Raw genomic sequence first — 26,150 nt, 5'->3', positions numbered from 1 at the left:
ACAGAATATACAAACGGAATTTGATTTTGTTTTAAATAGAATTGAAACAAGAACAAACTACAAAATTTTTACAAAAAAAAATAACATTTCCTAACTCTGACTTCACTTTTGACGGAAACTTAAGAGAGAAATGACTTAGCCAAAATGTAGTCTGGTAGAAGTTTAACAAAGTTTACGAGGTCCTTGCTGCCTCCATCATCAGGGCAATGACCAGACTACACGGCGTTACAACCAAAAAAGGCAACCATCTTCGTACTCATCGCCCTGAGAGCTTCAAACGTGCATTTTCATTACTAAAACTTAATTCGATGTATGAATTTACGTATTTCTGTGTTGTATTGTCCTTATTAATTTTAAATTCACCATTTTCTAAAAAAAAAAAATTGTATTTTCTGGTAAGCCCTTCTACAGTCTTAAGTTTAATCGAACGCAATTACGTATCGGTAAAAAGATAATTTTATTCCGAGTCCCCCTGTCAAGGCCTGTCTGCAGAATTCAGCATCGTTACTCGTGCCTTAACTTTCGGACGCTCACGCTTTGTCAAATCACGCATTCAAGTTAACTATAAATGTTTCTCAGACGCCATCAAACAGCCATACAATCTGACGAGCGTTACTTTCTCCATGGACCTCGAGTCGTTCCTCAAAACCTAACAGTCGCTCAGCCCACACAAGAATTTTCCAAAATTTTATGAGACCCGAAGGTTCGTCACTGTGCTCAGAAGAGCCCGCCACTGGTCCCTATCTTGAGCCAGATGAATCCAGTCCAAACCACCCCATCCTATTTATTTAATATCCATTTTAATATTATCCTCCCATCTACGTCTAGGTCTTCCTAGTGGTCTCTTTCCTTCTGATTTGCCCACAAAACCCCGTATGCTTTCCTCTTCTCTCCCATGCGGGCTACATGCCCTGCCCATCTCATCCTCCTAGACTTGATCAGTCTAATTATATTTTCTGACGAGTACAATTTATGAATATCCTCATTATTCAAATTTTTCCAGCCTCTCTGTACTTCATCTCTATTGGCTCCAAATATTCTCCTCAAACACCCTCAGTCTACGTTCCTTCCTTAGTGTCAGAGACCAAGTTTCACACCCATACAAAACTACAGGCAAAATTATATTTTTTTGTTTATTTTAATGTTTACGTTTTTTAGACTGCAGACGAAAACACGAAAGTTTCTGAACTGAACGGTAGAAAGCATTACCCCAATTTAATCTGCTCCCAATTTCCTCATGAACCAAATTTTGATTTGATATTGTCGCTCTCAAATATTTGAACTTTGCCACGTTTTCAAAAAAAAAAATCCATTAGCTATCTTTACGTTAAGGTTTTGTCCTGAATTCTGGTAACAAGACGTCAACAAACATTTAGTTTTCTCTGTTACACACACACACACACGTAATAACCCTTGATTAATCTTACCTTTACGACTGAAGGAGGCAAATCCGAAACTAATTGTTTAATAACTTAGAGGGCACAAACGAGCAGCCCGTAACGATTTGGATAAGTTTACAAGAGTATAAAAATAAAACTGAGAAAAATTCCACTCAAGTTTCGCAGGCAAACGATAAGAAAGTAAGGAATAAATTACTGAGGGAAATGTCGGTGGATTTAGAAAGTAAATTTAGGTTAGGTTACGTCGTAACACTTAGCGAACATCTCCGATCATTGTCGGGAACGACCGAACAGCAAGTTCTGTCCCTGGTGGAAACATTTCGCACTAACACAGTTGAAATCTGCCGCCCTCGGTGGACTAGTGCTTAGAGTGCTTGCGGTTCAAACCCGGCCGAGGTCCATGGATTTTTAATATGGTGATAAATTAAAGTCAAAATAATAAATGAGAATCGTAAGTCGAAATTCGTTATTACCTGATTGGCAGAGCTAGTAGAAGGATTGAGGCAGGAATAGGCAGATGATAGTCCGAGTAGCTGTAACGTAATCTTCGGTTCTAGACGGTACAAGGACCAGCCACGTGGCCTCAGGTCGCTCATTCTACGTGCCACACCCAAAATTGACCTCGTCCGCTGGGGTCGAAAGATGGGAACATTCACTCCCAACTGTTCGTCGTGAAATGTCTCACCTATGAAGGTAGAAGCGAGAAGGTGTTTTAAAGTTTTCTGTTTTAGATTTGATCCTGGCGATTTTTTTTTTTGAAAAATTTGCCACATAAATTTGGTATTTAAGAGAACGCCTTTCGAGCCATTTTCTCTCTGCGATTTCCTTCATTAACGACTTGGATTTTTGTATTATCTGATAAAGTATTTACGTTTTCATGACTTTAACAATGCGTTCTTGCAACGCTATTGGAATTTGTCGCGACAGGCAGCTGACATGAAAATCGCCAGGCTTGTACAAAACACCTCGAAAACAATCGAAATGTTTCGATAAATCTAAATGTTACGATAAATCGAAATGTTTCGATAAATCGAAATGTTACGATAAATCGAAATGTTTCGATAAATCGAAATGTTTCGATAAATCGAAATGTTACGATAAATCGAAATGTTTCGATAAATCGAAACTGGGCAATACTGAGGTTGCGACATCTGGAAGGGGGGAAAAGATGCCACTTTACTCTTGTCTTGTACAAATTGCGCGGTTTCCACCTGAAAACTACAAACAAGTGATATCCCCAAACACTGATGACAACGTAATTCTAAAAGTGGTCAAATCGATTCAAGACGAAAAAGGAGAACTCTGTATGTACAACGCTTCAGCAAAGTAATTTATTAATATTATGTGAGGCCAGATAAATGTTGCCCTACGTTAAGGTTATTAATTGTAATGGTGACCCAGAATAATTAGTTTTGAAGCCGTAGATTCATGTATACAGAGACATTTATCAAATAAATTGTTCCTTACGATACAGCTGAGCTGAACTAAGATCAGTGCCTGGTACGTCGTCTCCGCGCCAGGAATTTGTTCTTAGTTAGGGATTTTGTAACAATTCTTTCGTTATAGTTCAAATTATTTCGGTTTTTAACACTTAAATTCTTCTTGCAAGTTGGAAAGATGCTTTGGTCTCATCGAGAAAGTGTACTACGAGCCGACAGTTTATTGTTTCATTGGAGGATGCAGCTTCAAAAAGAAACTAAAATTCGCGATTAAAAGAAGGTTTGAGTAAAATGCAGTAAAATGATACACAGCCTAAACATTGCCCGAATTTCAATTGTGACGTAATAACTTGTCACAAATTGCATTCAAACTATCAATCTACCTCGCCAACTTATTTTACACTGCAGTGCCATCTAACGGAGAGCGCTGGTACTAAGAGACACAGACCTGCCATCTAGCATCGCAAGAACACACCACTATGAAATACCATTACTCAGCCCATGTTCTTACTAAAAACGGAAGTCCGTGGGTACATTTCTTCCCAACATTGTAGTTACGTAATTTTTGCAACTACGCGTAATCGTGGGGCCATATATCCAGCATCTACTTGGTCCTGTTTCGCAAGGGCACGCCACTTGGTCCCTATCTTGAGCCAGATGAATCCAGTCCATACCACCATATCCCGTTTTTCAAAGACCGATTTTAATATTATCCTCCCACTTACATCTCGGTCTTCCCAGTGGTCTCTTTCCTTCTGGTTTGCCCACAAAAACCCCGTATGCATTCCTCTTCTCTCCCATGCGGGCTATATGCCCTGCCCATCTCATCCTCCTAGACTTGATCAGTCTAATTATATTTTGTGACGAGTACAATTTATGAATCTCCTCATTATTCAAATTTATCCAGCCTCTCAGTACTTCATCTCTATTGGGTCCAAATATTCTCCTCAAACACCCTCAGTCTACGTTCCTCCCTTAGTGACAGAAACCATGTTTCACACCCATACAAAATTACAGGAAAAATTATAGTTTTTGTTTCTTTTAATCTGAACGTTTTTAGACAGCAGACGAAAACACAAAAGTTTCTGAACTGAACGGTAGCAAGCATTACCCGAATTAAATGTGCATTTAATTTCCTACTAAATCAAATTTTGACTTGTTACTGTCACTCCCAAATATCTGAATTTGCCACATTTTCAAAAAAAAATCCATTAGCTATCTTTATGCCATCTGGTGGTCTTGGACCTTCCTAACGACGTATTCTAAAGAAAAATTAAAAAGCAATGACGATAAAGCATCTCCTAATTTTAGACCATTTTGAATTGGAAACGTATCAGACTAATGTTTACTTATAGGGACTTTAATATAAGTTCAGTTTAAAGATATTTTAATAAGCCTAACTAGTTTCATGGGTGAACCTAACTCAATGAGAATATTATTCAATACTTCCCTTCTAAGTGAATTACAGGCTTTCTTGAAGTCTGTATGAATAGCTGACACATTGACTCACATTTTTTCTAGTATTTGACAAATACAAAAAAATTAGATCAGTAGTTGACCTATTACATAAAAAAACACTATATTCTCTGCTTCGATCTTTTATCTCGCTTAGTTTCCGACCTAGACAGATCTTCACCGGGGTTAGAGCCTAGGACAGATTTATAGGGTTGTGGCATTTTATGCTATAAATTCCTCGCCAAAACAAGCAACTTCAATCTCGGTGACTTTGTTACCAAGCTACAGCGACCGCCCTCGCAGGTCTCGAAATCAGGACAATTTTTCACAGTTTTTACCTTCCTGATATCTCCCAATGTTCTCACGGAGTAATCGTATCAAGTTTGTAGAATATCGGTTCATCTATTCCATAATCAAACAAACACAACTCCACAATTTGAAAACGTCAATTTTATATCTGAGTTTGTGGTTATTTTTTGACTTGATGGAACAACGCGTGGATTTAACAAAAGGGGCGATGAGACAAGCGAATGCTTTTAAAAAGTGTTTTCAAAAACTTCTGATTTTGGAATTTTGTTGTAGAACAAAGAAGGAAAGGCTGCTAGGAGAGAACTATTAATATTTTAATAATTTTGTAATTTTTCTAACCAAGCACGCCCCTTAAAGTGGATGATTCTATTACAGATAAGTTTTTTCATAATCTGAGAAACCCATAAAACCACATAAAACACAAAAGCATTTCATTTCCCAATGGTATAAACCTTTTAATAACGTAATGATCTAAAGGGACAGAGTCTCCCTTTCGACCACTTGCACGTACATGTCAAGTACATATATGGCCCCTTTTCAGCCCTTAAAGGCTAATATGGATGAAACAGGACTACCAGCTGTCCAACACAAGTTACTAAAAGTAATATCACAAACAGATGATCATCGGGGCCTGTACTCCTCACCTGTTAGCGAGATTAAATCAAGGAGGTCGAGGTGGGCGGAACATGCGGCACGGGGGAGGGGAGGAGTGTTTACAGGGTACTGGTTGGGAGGCCTGAAGGGAGGAGACTGCTCGGAAGACCTAGGCGTAGGTGGGAGGGCAACGTTAAGACGGACGAAAGGGAGAGAGGAATCGACAGAGTGAACTGGATGCAGCTGGCTCAGGATAGCCTGGTGGAGGGCTGTTGTAAGCACAATGATGAACCTTCGGGTTCCACGTAGAAAGTGGGTTTTTTTTTTTTGAAAAGCTGAATAACAATCAACTTTTCAAAGAATTCCTGCGCTGTAGACTGTGTGAGTGAATATAATAAATAGAAAAGACGCTGATTTCAAAAGGTTGTAATTGCAGAAAGATAATGAACAGTTATGGTAGTTCCTTGCTTTCAACCAAATTGAGTGTTTATTACACCAGGCCTTAATTTTCTGCCTAAATGGATGAAACCAGAACTTTTTCTCGATCCTACAACAAAAACCTTAGCCCATTTAAGAATCAGAATCTATGAATTCTGATCTGTTTATCACGTTGCCCTGTATTGTATACATCACAGCATGCCCAGTGAAGACGACCAGGCACTAATGTCGCAACTACATCCTCTGTTCTTTACTTCCGCAGAGATCATTCTATTACCCCACCTTCCACACTAGAACATATTAGTCGCATGCTTCTACCATTTAATTGATGGATTAAAGCCGATGGTGACTTTGTTCCTGTTACAGATGCCTACTTCAGCAGGGCAAACAGGTATAGGAAGTATTGTAAAAATTCATTCATTACCACAAGCTGAGAGAACAGTAATGGACAAAAACAAGGGGGAGGGGGAGGGGGAATACTGAAGGAAAAGGAAGATAAGATAAAGAGCACCAAGAAAGAGTCCAGGCAAAGAAGAGTCAAGTATATGTTTCAGAGCGAACAAAACCTTAGATGGCTGTCTTCTGGGTTGTTGCACTGCGTAGACTTTCAGAAGTTTACCGGCTGCATTGGCGTAGGGGGCAGCGAGGACCTCTGAAACGTCGGCAAACTTCCGACACGCTACTTGGCACTATAACCCAGAAGACAGCCATCTTCAATCCACATACTACAACCCTCACCACGGACAAAAGTTTAAACACTACCAAAATTAAGTCAAACCGTGTAAGACATTCTAACATACCTGCCAACAACAAAATATTAAAGTTAAGTGGCAGACTTGCACGGCACTTTATTCTGCACACATACGTTAAGAAAGCGACGCGTGTACGAACCCATATTCGGAAAGACATTTTTTGCAACATACCACAGTTTCACCAAACCTAACCTAACCTAAACAAAACAGAAAAGAACGCCCACAAACAGTCAGTACGGGGGCTTTTCGACAAGACTACCGCGATGGAAACCAGCAAAGAGTAGCAAAATGCGACAAGGAATAAAATAACACAGAGTACTAGAAAGGCAAAGAGAAACAATTAGAGTTTTCAACCAAAAATTATGAAGAATCTCAACAAACTGATACAGTAAGGCATTTTTCCTGCTTCCGTGATTATTACACGATGTCAGAGAATCCGGACCGCTGGATTTTTCGACCTTGCCCACTGTCTAACGTCACAAAATAGACAACATTTCAAGAATTGGTTCTGTCCTCGTCCTCGGGTGTAGTAAAGGAGGGGGTACCTACTCCGTGGGGTCCATCAGAATAAGCTAACCTCGATTGCTGGACCGATGAACGTTGCGTAACTTTACCGCATCAGACGATGGACAAAGTCCAAAAAACCCAACAGTAAAGATTGCATTAAACCATCGTCAGAAACCTTCAGAATCGAGAAGTATGGAAAATTTACTTTTGCGCCACGCCCAACTTCAAATACTGTAGTTAATTTATTTCTAGATAGATGTCGGTACCCGACGGTTGACAAACGTCATCCCAAAGTATTACCTCAATTGACTAATCGAGAGAATTTTATGACACTTCATATTTTTGAGCATTACAGTGAACTTACAATTTTTTTCACAAGATCACGGACCACGTGAAAGATTGGCATTAAAACCGCGAAGAAAATCTGACGCGCATTAAGTTAACCTACTTTAAAAAACATGCATTATTATTCCAAAGTGGCTGGCTGGTGTATTTCAGGTAGTGACCAACCTAACCTGGTAAAATGCAGTAAACCAGAAGAGCTAAAAGAAGTATCACATTTTACATAACACGAGTTAGATCTTATTAAGTAATGGTGGCCAACGTTCGTCTATAAGCCTAAACGTTACTGCCACAACCAGCTTCATCTGCAATGTCACTTCAATCTGTGAAGATACAGCAATATTAATTTTTGTATGAATAAAATCAGCTACACAAAACCCACATCTCACTCAGAAGCCTCCTTGATGCCGGCTACGACTTGTTCGATCTGTGCTGTAACACTTGTTCGTGGGAGGAAGAACGAGAAGAAACTTCGGCTCGGGGCGTGCTCGGAGAAGGAAGTGGTGGGGGCTGCAGTTCCACATCGTGGAAGTACTTGTGACTCATCGCTTCCATTGCAGACAGTCGCTTGTTGGGGTCGTAAGTCAGAAGTTTCTGAAACAATAAGACACAAAGTATTCAACTATGTACAAACTTTCAAATATAATTACCCTCTTCCCCGCAGCCAAGCTTAGACATGAGCAAAACATTTCCTCTCACTGAATAAAAACTTAATACATCAAGGTAGTAAGATGACAAAGAATATTATGACCTCGTGCATAAGCAGAGGCCAGCAGTGACTCGCACCCAGACAGAAGAACAAATGACGCCCCTCAAGTTCACGCACGAACAACGGCAGGTTCGACACTAAGCTGCTACGCTAAACGCATCTATTTAAGTATAGTGACCTTCCGTAACACGAGTTTTAATGTAAAGGCCTAGGCATTATTTTGTCCATCATCAGGGTGATAGCAAGGACCTCTGAAATGTCGGTAAACTTCTAGCAGACTACACGGCACAACAACCCAAAAGACAATCATCTATGAGGAAGAATGTCTGCAATCTATCATCACACAAAATTTCATACCCAATACTTCCACGGGTTTTTACGAATGGGGGACAAAGAACTACCTCGAAATTAATCACGAAACACATATAGATACAATACGATATCTTCAAATAAAAATAGCAAGTTAAAAATGAAAAAGAGAATCAGTCTGATTAGTGGAACACGACCATCAGTGGTCTGCCTCTAACTCCATACAGAAGTCCCTTTTTGAGAAGCTGAATCACACAGATTGTTAGAAAATTCCCAATCTTTTATGGAGCACGAACGTACACAAGAGCCACCCAACGGATCCTACACTGAGCCGAACAAATTGAGTTCATGAATGAAAGCAGTGGCCAATATTCCTGACATTCAAAATGAGTCTCAATTCTTTTGATGACGTCTCGACAGTCCATCGGTTTACCTCTCCTTAAAAATAACGAGGATAAATAAACGATAAAATGTCGCCGGTGTTGCACGAAACGCATCCAATTATATATCGTCGCCCTTCTTGGCCTCCGTGACATGATGAGACAATCTATTTCTGACATGACAGCAGCTCCAAGGCAAATTCTGTTACTCCCACGACGTCCAGACCAGGACATCTAGTACAGAAATATCGTACCCACACAGTTCACAGATGCCATTTCTCGAATGTTTCGAAACAAATGGGATACCGCGTTGCTTACGCTGCAACGGCTTTGCAGAAAAAATGAGGCAAAGGCCTAGACACTCGAGAATGAGAACATTTTTAGAAGGAAAACTGTACAGAGATAAACTTACGAGACAACTACTAGTTCAATTACCTATTAATGAGTATAAAATATGAAACTGTCGTACGCCCAACAATAAGACTCACTTTCACAGAGATATTTGGGTTGCGGAGACTATACGTTATCCTCATAAATGTGGTCAAGATTTCAGAGCAATCAATAACAGTCGCTGTTCTGGAAGAGCGAGTAGCCCTGAATGAATTTCTGAAGGTACGTCTGTTTCGCCGTCCTGACCACTTCTAATCACTGTATCCAAGTATGCAAAAAAAACCAACAAGATGATTTTTTTGGAATATGATTTATTGTCAAGATAACTGTTAATAATACAGCAATCCCTCATTAATGACAAGTGTTACATTCCTGAAAAACAATGCAGTTAGTAAAACTGCATTTCACAAGATACGGTCTTACGGGGAAATTCGGATTTAGGGAAACATGACCACTGTTAACTTCCATCAAAGCCGATCTAAGAACGACGTATCAAAATTCACGAGCGTATCTACCGTAAACCAAAAATTATGTCCAATGGCAACACAAATGCAAGCGTCAGATGATGGGAAGATTGCAAGGGCAACAGGGACCAAGATCTGCCACTACTTCTACAGCCTACATGTGATAATTTCACAACCAATAGTAAAAACGGATTGGGTTATCTGTCTCGCTTCATGGTCTATCCCTCCCTCCTACATGTGTACCTGTAATAGTCATTTGGGCTCATAATTATGATTACAATAAAACAATGTCAATAATACCAGGACGTGTCCTACCATTTTTCTACAAAATCTTCAGAATGATTCACACACGTCAGTGCCGCACTCCAGCTCCTTACCACCGACTACGCATGGGTTCCTGTAATACATCATCGGCCTCACAGTTCTTACAGATCTGCTGACTGAGGGTTCTATTCTGGCCTTCTTTTGTTTTGGAGATGTCATTTGATGCCATTCCATGGCGTGACATTTCGTTTCTGGGTTAAAATAATGGCACCGGTTTCCACCATCAGTGTTGCATTTAGCAAGAGAAGAATTTCACAATCAATCATCCCGAGTTTGAACTCTACACCATCAGACCAGCAAATACGCTCAAAAACAAAAGAGTAATATAAAGTTCTCTCACCAGAAAGAGATCCTTGCCTGGAACATCTAGCATGGGCACAACTTCAGACACATCCTGGGTCTCCCAGTGAGGGAAGATCTTCTTGTAGTCACGGAGGTTAGACACTCCGGGCCACACGCTTTCATCTGGTGTGCCCAGCGTGCGAAAAATCCTGAATAGCTGGTCAATCTCCGAGTCTCCCGGAAACAGCGCTCGTCGAGTCAGCTGTAATACCAAATTCTTTGTGCAGAAATAAAACCAAGACATGTATAAGTTCATGTTTCATACACACAAAGGCGAGTCAAATTAAAACTCCAAAAGAAAGAAAAAATTGAAACATATCATCACAGTTAAGTCATCAGCAACGGTTAGAGGCACATATTGTGTGCGATAGATCTGGCAATGCAGGCTGCATGAATCACGCATGAAAGAGAAATAGCGTTGTCATCAGTATCTTGGTTAGCAACGGTGCGAAACCCATCAAAATCCACTGTCGCACTGAATTGCAGAATTTTAACACGTGCTTATCGCTGTAGCAGGTGTACAAACGAAGTAAAAAGTTTAAAAAAAAGTGTGTACGGTGAGCCAGATGCTCCTCAATCGGACAGGACCCACAGAGTCGCGACACCGCAGGCGATTTCGGACGGTGAACATGTCGTCACGGAAAACTTTCATGTCACAGTGGACAAAGTGGCTGCCATGTTGCACATCAGTTATGGTTCAGATCACTTTAACATCCACGATTTGATGCAGTTCCACAAAGTGTCTGCAATGTGGTTGCCTAGACAACTGACTCTTGAATTCACATAATCGAAGTGCAAGAATGTATTTTTCGCAAGCGCGATGCCATGGGGGTACGTACACAGACACCAACGTTTCCTCAGTCTTCAGACCTAAAGATCGATATAGTATGTTCTTCCATAATGGCGATATCTACCTACAAATCCACACAGAAGCTCAACACTGGCATAGTACAAAAGCGATCCCATATGCCAGAGAAATGGGACGACAGACAGGAAACACTAACAACAAACTTACCATTTCTGCAAAGACGCAACCGAGGCTCCAGACATCAACAGACGTTGAGTAGAATTTGCTGCCCAACAGGATTTCAGGTGCGCGATACCAAAGAGTCACAACTTCATGAGTGTACGTGCGTACAGGCATACCGAATGCACGTGCCAGCCCGAAGTCTGCCAGTTTGATATAACCTCTCCTATCAATCAGCAGGTTCTGCGGCTTCAGATCCCTGTGCAGCACGCGGTGCACGTGGCAGTACGCTATGCCTTTCAAAAGCTGGTACAGGTAGCTCTACGAACACACAATTCCCAACTTTGAACACTCATCACACTCTCACACTTTGATAGTTTGAATACAAGGTTTATACAAATTAACTTTGCAACTTTATTCATGAATAAAATCCTTTATGAAAAGACAGACACGCTAATCGTCATCTACGAGAGAAAATCTCAAAGTTTCACAGAGTCCCCAGTAGATGACAGCACCCATCTTTGTCAATTGGGTCGGTTGCCATGAACCCGCGCCCTGCACGGGTTTTCGTCTACTCCCAGCAATATTCTTGTTATTAATCCAATCAAAATGCACTGAACTATAACCATAAATAAATATTTTAATATGGGTCACATGACATTTTGTTCAACATGAAAATTATTGGATCAGAAAACCATATATAATTTCTGAAACTTTCTCCTAACACCAAACACTTAAACTTCAAGAAATCTGCAACAGTTCGCAAATAAGCAAAACTTATATAAAAATCATGTATACGGAATATAAAATAGTTAGATTGAATTATTCGTGTAACTGAGGATCTATAACATAGATGAAACTAAAGAACTACAAATTATCCAACAGAAAGTACATAACAATAGCTGCAATAAAATTAACACGACACAAAGAAAAATATAAGAACAAATATGAGAGCCATTTGCAAGCGACACACGACCAACACAAAGCACAAATGATAAACCATCATAGGAAAAAAAATGGCCATATTTACACCACAACAGAAGAGGTTAAACATATAACAAAAATTATTCACAGACACAATCATAAAAATAGCCTTCCATACATTGAATACCATTATGAGCTTCACTGTAAACAATGTCCACTTTACTTCAAGGCTAAAAAGGCTCTACAATACAAATCGGATATAAACAGCACATACGAGCAATATTTAACGGGAACTCCTCTGTATGAGTCCAACATATACTAAAATTAGGGCACACATATGGACGTACAGATGCCACGACCAACATTATAAATATTGCTAGAAAGGGCTAATATCTTAGCAGTTTAGAAAAATATTACATTTCGTGTGCATGACTCACTCTGACTGACTCTACGGCACACCAGACCGAAGCCAAACCTTGGCCTCCTCCCATGTGGGAGGTTTCTTTGTCTTTTATGAGTAGCGAGTGACCAGCCCACTTCCTCTGCACAATTTCTACTCAATCCTGATTTGACTACCAGAGCCATCTAGTAGAGAATCAGGAGAGACTTGGCTGAGAAATGACCACTGAATTTTGCTTACGAAACATCTCGTTCATGCTCGTAAATCTACGACATGGGACCGCAGGCTTTACTTCCCCTCCGAAGGAAGTCGTGCTATGAATTTTTATCACCCTTAAAATTCCATCGACCTCGGCCTGGCTTGAACCCGTGAACATTGGGTCCAGTGGCGAACACGCTAACCACTAGTCTGCCAAGGGCGACCATTTAGTGTACATATAAAGAAAAAATCTGTATGAGGTTAAAGCAGACACAACCTTATCTTTGATTCTTTCTACATCTCTACTCCCTGATACGTCTGCATGGTGGGATGCTTAGTCATTCATTAGGGGCAATTTTACTTTTATTTACATGTAGAGTTAGACATGGAAAGATATATTTCAATGCAAAAAAAGTCATCTTTAAAATGACTACTTTAATCACAGTCATTCACTGCTTCACAGCTTGCCCTAAATTTAAGCCTCCAGTAAATATTCTTGGACGTGTTAGAGTTCAAGTGTACCCAATCACCCAATTTCTCCCTCCTACTACCCCTTCTCACCAAAAGCCGACTAGCTGGCTGCTGGCCTCACGTTCACATGCCTAAGCAGAGGTGAACGATCATCCAACCAGATATAGGGTGACGTGTGGTCAGCACAACGAACCCCCAGCCATTGCTAGTTTTCCTGACCGGATTACGCTACTCATTGTAGCTCCCCAATTTCTTCACGATGCTGGGTTGGGTTGCTGGTTTGTACAGTAACCGGGTCAAAGATAATAAATTTCAAGCTACCAGTTAACAGATGAGAAAGAATAATACATAGAAATGGCATGAATTTTGTATTTTGTAATTATGAAAGGGTAATTCATGTCAACTTCCTGCGACCTCATGCAGCAGCACTGCCCTTGTTCGTGACATACGAAAAGGTTAAGTACAAAGGGATCTGAGGTTTCATGACCATAAAAATATGGATTGCAGTCTGCTGGGGTTATGACACTGGGTAGTCTTGAAATTACAAAAATTTCCAAGGCATCTGTCTCCATCTTCAGTGTAGTACTACGTGTCTCACCTTTACAAGTGACTGTGGCAACATTTCTGGCTGTGAATCCAAGTACTTCTTCAAGTCTTGCATGAGAAACTCAAAGACGAGGTACAGCTTCTTTCCCGCTTGAACAACATCGAGCAGTCTAACGACATTTGGGTGATCAAGCTCTTTCAGCAGCGAGATCTCTCGTATGGCCGTCGATGGGACGCCCTCGGTCTCCCTGCGATAACAAAACATTAATGACTGCGAGGCAGCCTCGTGAAAATGTGTTAATAAAGCGTATACTGTACAAACCTGTGTTAGTTGCTGTAGCAGATGTTAAGGCCACCATGAACTAAGCTGAATCATGTGGTGCTACGCATCTCGGACACAACGTGGCAACCGCACGAGTCAGCTCCACTCAGGGCAGGTTAGTGTAGCGACACATGCAGTCCAATAGTTAGTTGTATAGCAACATGCAGCACCAGTTATAAAATTAGAAATTCATACAACATTACAATTGTTGTACGCCAGCTCTCGACAAGTAAGCAAGAAATCACACATTTATTATTCTACGTGACAACCTTTTATTTATCACTGAACCGTACATCACGATTATGGCTGAAGACAATTCTTCTCATCTCAGGCCCAGAGAAGCTACCTGCAAGGCAGAGGGTGAAATCATTTGTACAGGTTAATCATGAAGTACCCATGCCTCAGTGCAACTTAGGGGCTCACATGCGCTGTAACCGTCATCGGTCCCAGAATTTGGCCTATTATCAGCATTTCAAAACATAACCAAATGCTTTACCAAAGTGGTTAGATACTCCCGCTTCATAACTCGGAGAATCTAAATCTGAATTTGGAATTTACGCCGTGGTTTTCGTGGCAAATAAGTCAGCCACAACGTCAACACATCCTTCGCAATTCATCGTCATTCTACCAATATCATACAACCTATGCAGTTAAATAAAAGAATGCAACAGAACAATATGTATTAAATGACCTTCCTAAATATCCTCACCTTGCTCAAATTTATACTAAAAAAAATTAATTAAGGGTTCCGTTACCTCATGCAAAGTAATAACCAACTTTGCCCTTTATTGATTAGACTTGTAGCATGTTCCAGCTTCATCAATCCATCTTTTCCTTGGTCTACCAACATTCCTCCTTCCTTTCACCATAACCACTTATATTTTAAGATGTTTCATTACCTGAGACACTTTTAATAAACTTTCTTCAGTTCTCAGTTTACCTCATTTAACACCTCAAGTTCTTGAATAAAAATTTACTTGGATATTATCCATCGTCTAGTAAATATAAAACGTAAAACGACGTTTCAGAGATGGGACTCTATCTCCGTCTTCAGGTTCCTACACAGTTGGGGATTAGGGATTAGCTCTATCTAGTGGGCCCAACTGAGTAGGAACCTGAAGACGGATACAGAGTCCCATCTCCGAAACGTCGTTTTACGTTTTATATTTACTAGACGATGGATAATATCCAAGTAAATTTTTATTCAATTGACTCTTCACCATCGTCAAGAAGTTTTAGATTGGATATACCTCAAGTTCTCTTAAAAACCTCATTTCTGTTGCTTGTATTCTAGTCAAAACTCTCTTCCTGTTGACTCATGTTCTACTTTCATACGGCAACTGCGGCAGAGTCTTGACAACATGAAGCATTAAGTCGTGCGCATTTTCAAGATTATGTTTTTAATATTCTATTAATACATCCACACGTAGCTTGAAAAGACACATCTTTATACATCTCTTAAATAATATCGGGGTCAAGATATTTGACCTTACTAACCACGCATCACATCTTATATGCAGACCGGCCGGCCGTGTGTTACATCACCGTAGTGCTAAAGCACTAATCCTGGGGTTACATCCAACCAGCAGTCCCACGGTGTCTTAAATTGCCCTTTGCTGTATAATGGTTAACGCGCGCACCTGTTATATAACTCTGCGTCCATACTGGCTCTTGGGAGCCCACCCAGCCTCATGTCCAATGTTCCAGGGGTGAGTGTGGCCGGGGCATGAAAATGACCACTCACCCCCGTCTAGGACCAAGTTTAAGAATGAGTACGAGCTTCCCCCCCCCCCCCAAAAAAAAAGCTTTTATGGCATGTAGCAGGACAGTTTTACTTTTTATAGTTGTTCTGTAACTGCATCCTAGTTTTTTTTTGTGTGTTCGTCACGAAAATTTCAATTTGAAAACAAAAGTAGTGACTGGAAACAATGAAATATTTCCATGGAGAAATGATTTCATTTAATGAAATTAAATACGCTTGGCAGTCATTAAAAGCATTATCCTCAGTTATCTAACTACTTCGGTAACTCGGTTTGAGAAATATCTTCCAACTGATTGGAATATAAGAAACACAACTGGATAAGAAATCCCTTCAATGCACCATCAGAGCAAACAAAACACCTCTCGCTACTTCCTCAAGAAGGGGAACTGTCTAATGACAGGACTTTTCAATTGGTATTTCTGAATAAAGATACGTGTGACTTCTGGTTAACTGTCAAAAACAACCAATCGCTTGTGGCAGAATTTGCAATTAGATCTTATCTTTGTTAATCAGTATTCTTATGTTAACATACGTTATGTCGTAGTATCATACAAGCCTTGCAATGTTGAGAACAGTCTGAGAATGGTATTATCAGATATTGAACCGAAATTAAATCTTCTACGTTCAAGATGCAGGCACATCCATCTCATAAACATGGCAAATGTTTAAAATATTTACACACAAATAGCCTCGCACAATATGCTTTTAAAATTTGTTTTTGTATTTTGTATTGTTAAGCTATACAATAACTGGATAGGTCACTATAAAGTAAATAAGTTTGGGGGGAGGCATTGAAGCCTGTGAGACTAACTGAGCAGGGGGGGGGGGGGGGGCATAAAAAATTACAAAACTCCTGCTTTCGATCGAAAAAGCAGTTACCACCAGTCAGATTTCTGGAAATAGAAGGGACTTACATTTGGAAATTGGTTAAACACGACTGTTTTAATTTCACATTCGGAGGAATATCAAATTCTCTCTAGAAAACTTCACATTTCCCCAGGATCTGTTTGTATTATATGTTTTATTTAATATTCAACCACAATACCTTTGGCTGCCTCTTCCTACATGTTCCAATTGGTATTATGCACACAGTTTATCCATCAATGAAACATGCTCAGCACACCCATGCTATTACACACATTTTCTTTGCAATACAGTCCTTGCCATCCCCTCATAATCGATTTCAAAGGTACAGTTTTATGTATTAAATTGGTAGACTTTATTTAACATTTGAATTTATGTAAAAGTTGAAATTCCGATGTCACATTCTGCAGATATAATAAATTCTGCACATTAAACCATACCACTCATTTAGAAGACAGTCGTACTGTTTGTGGGGCGTTCCTATGCATCAAACTTCTTGGTTATTGTATTCAACAAATTCCATGCAATAATAATTATTACACTTCATACGTAAAACGAAAAATTAGTTCTTACCAGACAGCACTTCTTGGAGTGCCTGATGAATTCCGTTTCCATTTTATGCCTCACAAGGAAAAGTACCCCGTATTACGGGGTACTTTTCCTAGTTTCGCTGTTGTTAAAGGCCTAATCCAGCCATGATGTTAAGATGACAGCTGGTAAAGTAACTCGTCAACCGAGCATAGTTCACCTTTATGCGAAAACGATGATAAAACATCTTCACATTCACAAAATGCGGGAAATTCTTTAAATATGCAGATATTTTGCACATAATTGTATAGCAGACGCCAAGCAACACCCAAGAAATGACATTTTACAAAGCTACAAGCTTCCTCCCCCCACCCCACTTCTGTCACAAAACATCAAACATTCAAAGCCTACAGACGTTACATCTAGAAGGCGGTGATCACAGCACACAAGATTTTGAGTTAATTTTTACACTTCTAAGATGATTTGTGCTGAGTTTGTCAATTAAGTCGTCAATACAATTTTCACAAGAGGTACGAAAATAAATGTTAGCATTACAGTACAGTAATTTTTCATAAGATTACATGAGTATAACCTCAAAAAATTACGCTGTTGACGCTCAAAGCAGTGTGTAAACGTGAATGCTATTAGTTGTTTAGCAGGAATAATAAATTTCATACAAAACTTTCACTAGGCACTTCATTTAACAGATACAAGTCCATGTCAAACAACAGCTCATACAATGAAAGCATTCCATAACCTGCAATTGACTACACTGCAGTGTATTTCAGAGAGAGTATAAATTGAATAGTCTTCAATGTCATTTCTCTTGCAGTTGAATAACGTCATCTCCATGCATTTGTAAATGTTTGTAAACTCTGGGGACCTAATATTCAACATGTAACATCAGGTTCCATAGGTTATTTCTTGGCTAGCAGACGTACTATTAGCTGCCTATCATCTATTATGAAACATCATTGTAAGACCCCACATTAAGTGGTGTTAGCACCTAGGTTCAAGAAACAAATCAGGCATACAAAAGCTAATAACCCTAACACAGGATTTTCCCAACATATTCTACAAAATTGTCACTCATATAGCACCTTGGAAGATGCAATGAACCGCTACAACCTATTTTTCAAATCCTGATAAACTCCAATAATACCTAAAAACTATACTCTCCATCCACCATCCTAACCATCCCTCGCTCTATCATCCAACCAGATCTACTCCTCAACTTCAGCCAACCCCTTCAGATCAACTGCAGCTTTCCACAAGTAACTACATCCACAAGGTCCACTCTACTAAAATTGGTACGATGCTTAAGACACAGTCCATTACATGATGAAATCTATCATACTATACGTTGCAACAACCCAGAAGACAGCAATCTTCTACAGAAAATATGTATGCAAATTAGCAGTAATATCTGTTAGTTTCAAACACTTGAAGAGAACCACAGGAAGATGTTGAGTTGAGGTTGAAACATGTAGTGGATTTATAAAATGAAGCTTTCATGGCAACTGAAGTTGATGAAAGACTCTCAGGCTACAAGCCGCGTCAGGTAGCTGAATGGTGAATACACCATATCCTCTGCAGAGCCCAAGAGTCTTTCATCAATGTAGTGGATTCTTAATAAACACTGAAACTATATTTAATTTTTTTTTGTGTGTAGATGGACTGTCAACGTAATGGCACTCCCACCTCAAAGATTTTTCATCTGTACTATTATAGGAAATTAAAACAGGTTTAGGGTAGCCTCCAGTGTCATAATGTCAGTTCCAAATATTTTATCAAAATTTGTCCATCATTCTTGAGTTGAATCATGCGGACAGACAGCCACAGTCAGGCCTATATTTTCATTTTGCGCAAAGAACACATAACAGCTGATCATATGAGATTTCCAAAATCTTGTGACACTTGTTACAGGCAAATCTGAGTATGGAAAGTCAAACACCTAGATGATTGGTTCTCAGGCTCTGAACAATTGTTGGTACTTAGGAAATGTAGCCTTCTTCCATGCAGATGGAAAGAATCCGATGTTAGTACAGCTTTGATACCTTTGCGGCAAGACAAAGAAATGCTACGTAAACCCAACCTTGTGTTAAGATATTCTACCATTAACAGGCACTTCCTTAAGTATATTACCAGTACATACAAAGACTTTTACTGTCTTAGTAAGGATAAGAGAAAACTGATAAGACAGAAAATCTTCACACTGTGAATGGAGATTTTTTTTAAAAAAAACCTTGCATACCAGTGTTATCTAAATAAATAAATATATATATTGTATTATTTATTATTCACACTTCCAAGATATGAGGTTTAATGGAGGGAAAATCATACATGCTGGGCAATTGAAAATTCAGTCACCTTAACAGAGAGTCAATGAGAAATATAAAAGAAAAATGTGTTTATTTTATATCCACCTATTTACTGAAAAAGGACACTGTTACATTTGCACCATCAACATGACACTACAAAAACTCTCTTCCAATCTATGAATCTATGGATAAAATGTATGACACAAGAATTATACGATTATGTGTTGAGACAGAATAAGAGTTCATAATATGATACGAGGGTCATTAAAAATGGGAATGACTCGCCATCTTATGTAACACCTAAATAGAAATAAAATTTAGAAAAAGCAAAGCTGTTTCATTATACAGTATGTTTCTCAAGCGCAGACTCGGGCAGAAAATTCGGACACCCCTCCCATCAAGTCAGGCTAAACGCTCTAAAAACTTTACTGCGCAAGAAGCATACTGCCTGCCCCCAAAAACAAAGCACAATGAACCAAATATGCCAGTAGAAATGTACGAATCTTCAGACTCATTATGATTAAATAAAATCACCTAATAATTTATTCAGGTGCAAACAACTGTCACAGTATCTTATTTACCCCATGGAGCCGAGTCCTTCCTCAGAATCCAACAGTCGCTCACCCACTCAAGAAGTTCCCAACATTTTATGGAACCTGAAGGTTCATTTCCATGTTCCCAAGAGCCCACCACTGGTCCCTATCCAGAGCCAGATGAATCCAGTCCATACCACCTGATCCTATTTCTGTAATATCCATTTTAATATCATCCTCCCACCTACCACATAAGCATTCCTCTTCTCTCACATGCAGGCTACATGCCCCACCCAGTGACAGTATCTCATAATAAATATTATGTAACATATATAGACAAGATCAATTTTTAAAAATGCATACAGTAAACACATTTCAGCACACTATTACTGGATAGTTTGTGAGTTATCTAATAACATCACATAACACGGGGTTTTCGCAACCCATAGCTTTAATATATTTATCTCTACTAGTGCTATTTCCTATTATACATGTTCTATCTTATGACTATATTTCTACTGCCCCATCCCCAATTCATAATATAAATTCTTGACTTTAATCTCCCATTTGCACCTCATTTTATATACGTGAAGTCACGTATTTCTAATTCTATAATATTTATACAATTTATTATTTTCTTGTACACAATCCCTTCATTATTTATAAATCATTTCCTGCTCAAAAATTGTTCCCTCCACTTTATTTCAAAAAATTTTAATAATATATGTATAGCATCTTCAACCATGCCAACTAGCGGACATATTCCTTTCTCAAATCCTTTCTTCGTCCCTCTCAACTTCCTGATACAAGTCTTAAACCAATGTAGCCCACTTCTCGTTCCATGTACAACAAATTATGAATTTTTCTCTAGCCCATTCCTTTTTCATATTGCTAAAAAAAAATTATTTACCTCTTCTCTACAAACAGATTCTGTCATTCTGTACACTGCACATTTAACTTTTTTTTACACATTCCATAACAGTATTTCTAAACTGATCACTCAATTTCTTTGCCAGCTATCAAATTCTAAATTGTTTATCTCCCATTCAAAGCACGCCCTTACTCGTTCTTCATTGTCCATCTGCAGAATTATTTGCCAATATTTCACAGCAAGACACAATATCTTGCCCCTCCTACTATCTCTTCCCAGCAACCCCGTTCACTGCAAAGCCAGGTATCCCCAAGAATTTTTTACTAGGGTCTCCCATGAATTTCCGTCGACCCCTCGTCCAGTCCCAATATTTCTGATCCATACATTAATCTCAGCTCACACACAATCTTGTATACATTCTCTAACGGGTACGCCCTCGTATCAGGTGTTCTTGTTAAACACTCGTCAATAGCTATAAGGACTAGTTTCCTTTTACCATTTGGTTCATCTTATGCCATTTTCATTCTAGATGGCTTATTTCATTTACGACATTTATTATCTGATCAGACATAAACTATTTCCCATTATTTTTAATTCCACCCCCCCACCCCCATGTCTCAAAAATTGGCATTTCATTTACGATTCTTCAGATTACATTTTAACTTTCAATCGCTACGATTTTTTCTATTTGGAACAAATGAGATAAAGGATGATTAAATATGTACGACAAACTGGAAAGGATGGTGAAAAAATGGTTGTGACCTACCGTTTAAAGGTAACATCCTGACATTTGTCAGAAGGGACTGAGGAGAATCACGTCTCTATCCACAAATCATATCTGACACCTTTTGAACGCTACTTCGGTCTCAATACACTGATATCCATTCAGGGCTACAATTTTAACTTCAAACAGCTCTGTAGACAACATTCTGTAACTTCTCATATAAGCTTTGTAGTATTTTCTTTAATATCAATAGATGTGCCCCACATGGTGTTACTCCTAACCTCACAAACTCATAAAAACCATTCCAATTATAGACACACTTCATGGATCTTTCTCTTAGTGTCACAAAGTTGGGCAGTCCAGTTTATTTGGATTGGATAACCGCTGTGGCTGGGTAAAAAACAGTTGTTCTCTTTGAACCAGGCAAAGGAAATGAGGAAGATGTCTTTGGAGACACCTTCCGAAGCCTTTCTTAAAACATTTAATCTTCTGGGATCACTAAATTCTTGGACTATGCCCATTGTCTGTGTTTTTAAAAAGAACACTCTTTCGGAAGCTGCGTCTGTTTCTGTCCTCGGGTTAAACAGTTGGGAGGGGCACCTACTCAGTTGGATCCGATAGAAAGGGTGACTGAGGTTAGGTCTTTCTATGAGACCCAACTGAGTAGATGCCCCTCCCAACTGTTTAACCTGAGGACGGAAACAGACGCAGCTTCCGAAAGAGTGTTCTTTTTAAAAAAACAATAGTCCAAGAATTTAGTGATCCCGAATGTAACACACCATCGTCAGCACCCTTTAAAATTGATCAAATATTTTGTCAAATAATACTTTCTACCATGAACTAGCCCAAAATTTCTGAAAGCTGGAATATACAATTTTATTTCCAAGTATGATCTTTATAAAAACAAATGTTAAAACATTTTATAAACATTTATCTTCTTATACAAGACAACATTTCTTAACTTCGCTCAAAAATAAAATGATGGAAAAACTGTTTTTAAAGAAACAAGTGAAAAATACAAACCTCTTCGAAGGGAAATTTACTGATCTTTTAGACAGAGCTGTAATGGTGATCCATTCTAAGTTAAATAGATCACAGCAGCGATAATGTAATGACCACATGCAAGATGCTCCTGTGGCTTCAAACCAAAACAAAAATTTACACACACTATGATGACCAGGTTTAAACTGAAAGCAAGTGGTGGGAATTATCTGGTTCTTCAGTCTGGATCACAGCCAGAGTGAACAAGGTAGGCCACAGGACCGAAACTCAAGGCTGTCTGAAAAAGAACGGTTTTGCAAGGAAGAAATGAACACAAAACAACACCAGAGGCAGCAGTACACACTCATCACTTAGTGTTTCATGGGCTTTTTCTCCAGTCAGGACGACTGAGATGATATTGGGCTTGGTTTTCTTTTTATAACCCATGTTCCCTTTCTATTTTCAGCCCTGTCTTCGGCTCCACAGAAAAGGTCACGAACAAAGTGTTTACTAAATTACAAGCGGGCCATTTCAATTCATCATCTGCGAAAAACAATACTACAAATGGAAAGTGCGTCTTCACATATACACAACATCAATGAAAGAATACGATGAAATATTAACCGCAAACTTCACAGATAAAGTTGCGGTCAGTACGTGGCTTTTAGTGTCTTGAGACCAAAGTGCCATTCAAAAGGCTTCAGATTCGAAGTATCTGCGTACTGATGAATCTGCAGTGGACTAAACTTTAAAATAGCCTCCCCAAGTGCTTCCTTCCACATAATTTCCAATTCATTCAACACACAGTCTGAACTACTGATAGCATCATTAAATAAACCACAAACCAAAAGAAAGGAACACCTAAGGGAATATTGATAACCAACATCTTTACCACATAAACACGCACTATTATTATGATACTGCAATATGGCACAAGACTCATTGTGTTAGATGGAAGCTGCTCCAAATCTAACCTTATAACAAAATAAAATCATACAATTAGCTGATAGCAGAAACATAAAGATTACATTATGCAAAATAATTAACAAACTAAAAGTTCCGGTTTCCCCAAACCCACTGAATTAGCATACAACTGCACACTGTACTGTATCATATTAGTTATACTATAAGCTTCAATAACCAAGGCAAATATTTGTAAATATATCCAAGAAGTCAACAGTCTCTTGCAAATGCAATGTAAATGAAGGTATGATATTTTCTGTAATCAAGTCCAAGGCAGTTTCATAAAAATGTCTGAAACCTCACAGTATCCATATGTAACTCCAACTAAGAAATACATCCACTCTTTACTTAGCCTAATAATTCAAAAAGGCTGAATAAATTCTAAACTCTACAAATAGACTCATGGGTGCAAACACTAGCATGGGTACTTGAACTAAGCATACAGATTTGTATTTCTTACAGCTCAAAAACTGATACATACAATACATCAAATTCCTGTTATGACCAGACCATTGGAACACACTGCACATGCATTTCATTGTCAATTAGATACAATCAAAATTTTTAGCCATGCATCACGAGGTGATGTACGTATATTGTAGTATGATAAACGGACGTTCGTCCAACACGTACATCGTCAATTACGTGAAAACGGATTAATATTAACATTACGTGTTCAAGATTATCCAACTTACGTTTCCAACCGAATCTTCTTAAGTGCTACAAGATTCCCACTCACTTTATCTCTGGCTTTATAAACAACACCATATGTCCCTTCACCTATTTTCTCAATTTTCAGGAAATTGTCCATAATGTCTGTTATAAAATTATAAATTACACATGAAAACAAAGCAGAATAATATACCTAGTCAACACAACTCACATCGCAGCTTTCCCGCCTTCATATTTCACAGCCTTCTGAATGTGTTTGCTTAACTTGGTAGTTATCTACTGACTGTTCGCGAGCTGAAAACCTCTGGCTGGTATGCGGCGTTGTCGGATACGTCATACCGTACGACAGAGAGAGAAATACACACCCCCAATAAAAAAAAAATGCTACTATCCATTCTGAAAACATTATCTCATTTCAATAGTTTTATTCTGCAAACGTCAGTTTCTGATGTGTCGGTAAGATCAGACTTCTAGTCATGGTCATTACTACTTCTGTCGATTGGGGGTTCACGACTTTTGCTGTCTGTAGCCCCAAGCCTGGACAGAAATTTTCACTCCCGACGTCCAATTATCAATGTAAGCTCTTTCAAATAGCATTTTTTGTTGTCTTCGACATTTGCTCTCCCCGTTTGTCTCATAATATAATATAAAGACGTTTTACCGCACGGGAAATGTGTTCTTTCACGGAGGTAAAAATCTCGGATATTTCTCTTTATGACACATCCAGCAAAATCATCCACGAATACAGTTGTATGTTCAGGCCTGGTCTTTCGCTTGTTTTCCGGGGTTGATACCTTACCTTTCCTTGTGTGTCGCTTTTCTTTCATTTACAAATAACCTCGCGGCCTTCAGAATTAATAGCTTTTCTCTTTAAAAAAAAAAAAAAGAATGCGTCTGTACTCGTCGGCTGTGCTTGTCAACTTACATCGCCCCCATGATTTCCGTTCCGTAAGTAAAGCGCTTGGGACAATGACTATTATAACACTAAACGCTTTCACTTATGTGTGTTTGTGAAATGAAGATGAATCACGATTAAAAGTTTGCGATAAACATAATTTGTATGTTTTCGCATTGAACAATAAGGCATTCCCTCATTCCACGAACACTTCCTCTCCTCCACAGTTTAAAGAGTCGCTTAGCTGGGGAAGTTATTACGTATTCTCTTTAGTTCGTAGCTAATCTGTAGATGGCAGAGAAGTGCATGTTTGAAGATGGCTGTCTTCTGGCTTGTAGCGTCGTAGTCTGCTAGAATTTTACCGAGGTCCTTGCTGCCTACATCATCAGAGCGATGATTCCAGCCGTGAAATCCCCAAATCCTTTCCTTGTAAGAGGGTAAAATTTCGCAACCAAATTCCATCTTCAAAACCTGCATTAATATTTCTTTTTCCTTCGTCTTTCTAATAGGATTTTGAAAGGGGTCCCACCATTAAAAAATTCTGCAGGCCTTCATTCCTTAGGCAGGTTCAAAGGTCATCTTAACCTTGACTTCACTGTCCTGGATGACCCGGAATACGTTTTTCTCCACGTCGGTGTGGAGGCTAAGATCTCGCATCGTTTATACAGAAATATTGAAATGGTATATATATATATATATATATATATATATATATATATACATATTGTGATATAATAAATATATATTATTTAAATCTTGTCCGTCTAATCACAATAAATTCTTATTAAATATTAAAATATTACAATAATTAACATTTAAAATATTTAAAATATTCGATAAAGAACATCATTTAATATTTTAAATATTTTAAATGTTAATTATTGTAATATTTTAATATCTGATAAGAAATTATTGTGATTAGACGGACAAGATTTAAATAATATATAGAAATATTGAATTTGAAAATTATTTCCAAGCGATTAATGCAAGAGAACACGTTAAGAACCATACATAACAAAGGATAAAATCTTTCTTCTACGATTTGGAAATCCGG

The 26,150-nt window shown here is 38.7% G+C and overlaps 2 protein-coding genes and 1 long non-coding RNA gene across 10 annotated transcripts in view; 1 reads left to right on the top strand and 2 right to left on the bottom strand.

The window, feature by feature from the left end:
* The window catches only part of Fer2 (basic helix-loop-helix domain-containing Fer2), a 28,307-nt gene extending 26,310 nt beyond the window's left edge, over positions 1-1,997 (bottom strand). For all 4 annotated transcript variants that reach the window (XM_087357279.1, XM_022067975.2, XM_022067976.2 and 1 more), the window contains exon 1: positions 1,874-1,997. The gene's annotated coding sequence lies outside the window, so the exon portion shown is untranslated. The remainder of the gene's footprint in view (positions 1-1,873) is intronic.
* LOC110831693 (cyclin-dependent kinase 2) lies at positions 1,946-25,771 on the bottom strand. 5 transcript variants are annotated; one of them, XM_087357277.1, is made up of 6 exons: positions 24,225-25,771; positions 13,713-13,908; positions 11,170-11,442; positions 10,153-10,356; positions 7,619-7,830; positions 1,946-2,085 (listed from the first exon to the last, which is right to left on the bottom strand). In XM_087357277.1, exons 1-5 carry the CDS (start codon positions 24,338-24,340, stop codon positions 7,648-7,650), a joined length of 972 nt encoding a protein of 323 aa, XP_087213403.1. In that variant the 5' UTR covers positions 24,341-25,771; the 3' UTR covers positions 1,946-2,085; positions 7,619-7,647. The 5 variants fall into 5 exon arrangements, with proteins under 5 accessions (XP_087213403.1, XP_021923664.1, XP_021923665.1 ...); XM_022067972.2 differs by lacking the exons at positions 1,946-2,085; positions 24,225-25,771 and adding exons at positions 14,252-14,328; positions 17,182-17,337 and having other exon boundaries at positions 5,033-7,830; XM_022067973.2 differs by lacking the exons at positions 1,946-2,085; positions 24,225-25,771 and adding exons at positions 14,276-14,328; positions 17,182-17,337 and having other exon boundaries at positions 5,033-7,830.
* Positions 17,530-20,018, top strand: LOC110831695 (uncharacterized). Its single transcript, XR_002543665.2, has 2 exons — positions 17,530-17,666; positions 19,063-20,018. It is a non-coding gene; the product is annotated as an uncharacterized LOC110831695 (long non-coding RNA).
* Positions 25,772-26,150: the final 379 nt, after the last annotated feature.

Source organism: Zootermopsis nevadensis, unplaced genomic scaffold, assembly GCF_977971745.1.
Source record: "Zootermopsis nevadensis isolate Lab colony 2312 unplaced genomic scaffold, Znev_1.0 Znev_ptg000028l, whole genome shotgun sequence".
Lineage (NCBI taxonomy): Eukaryota > Metazoa > Arthropoda > Insecta > Blattodea > Termopsidae > Zootermopsis > Zootermopsis nevadensis.
The sequence above is the reverse complement of the archived record's forward strand: the minus strand, read 5'-3'. Positions and strand labels throughout refer to the sequence as shown.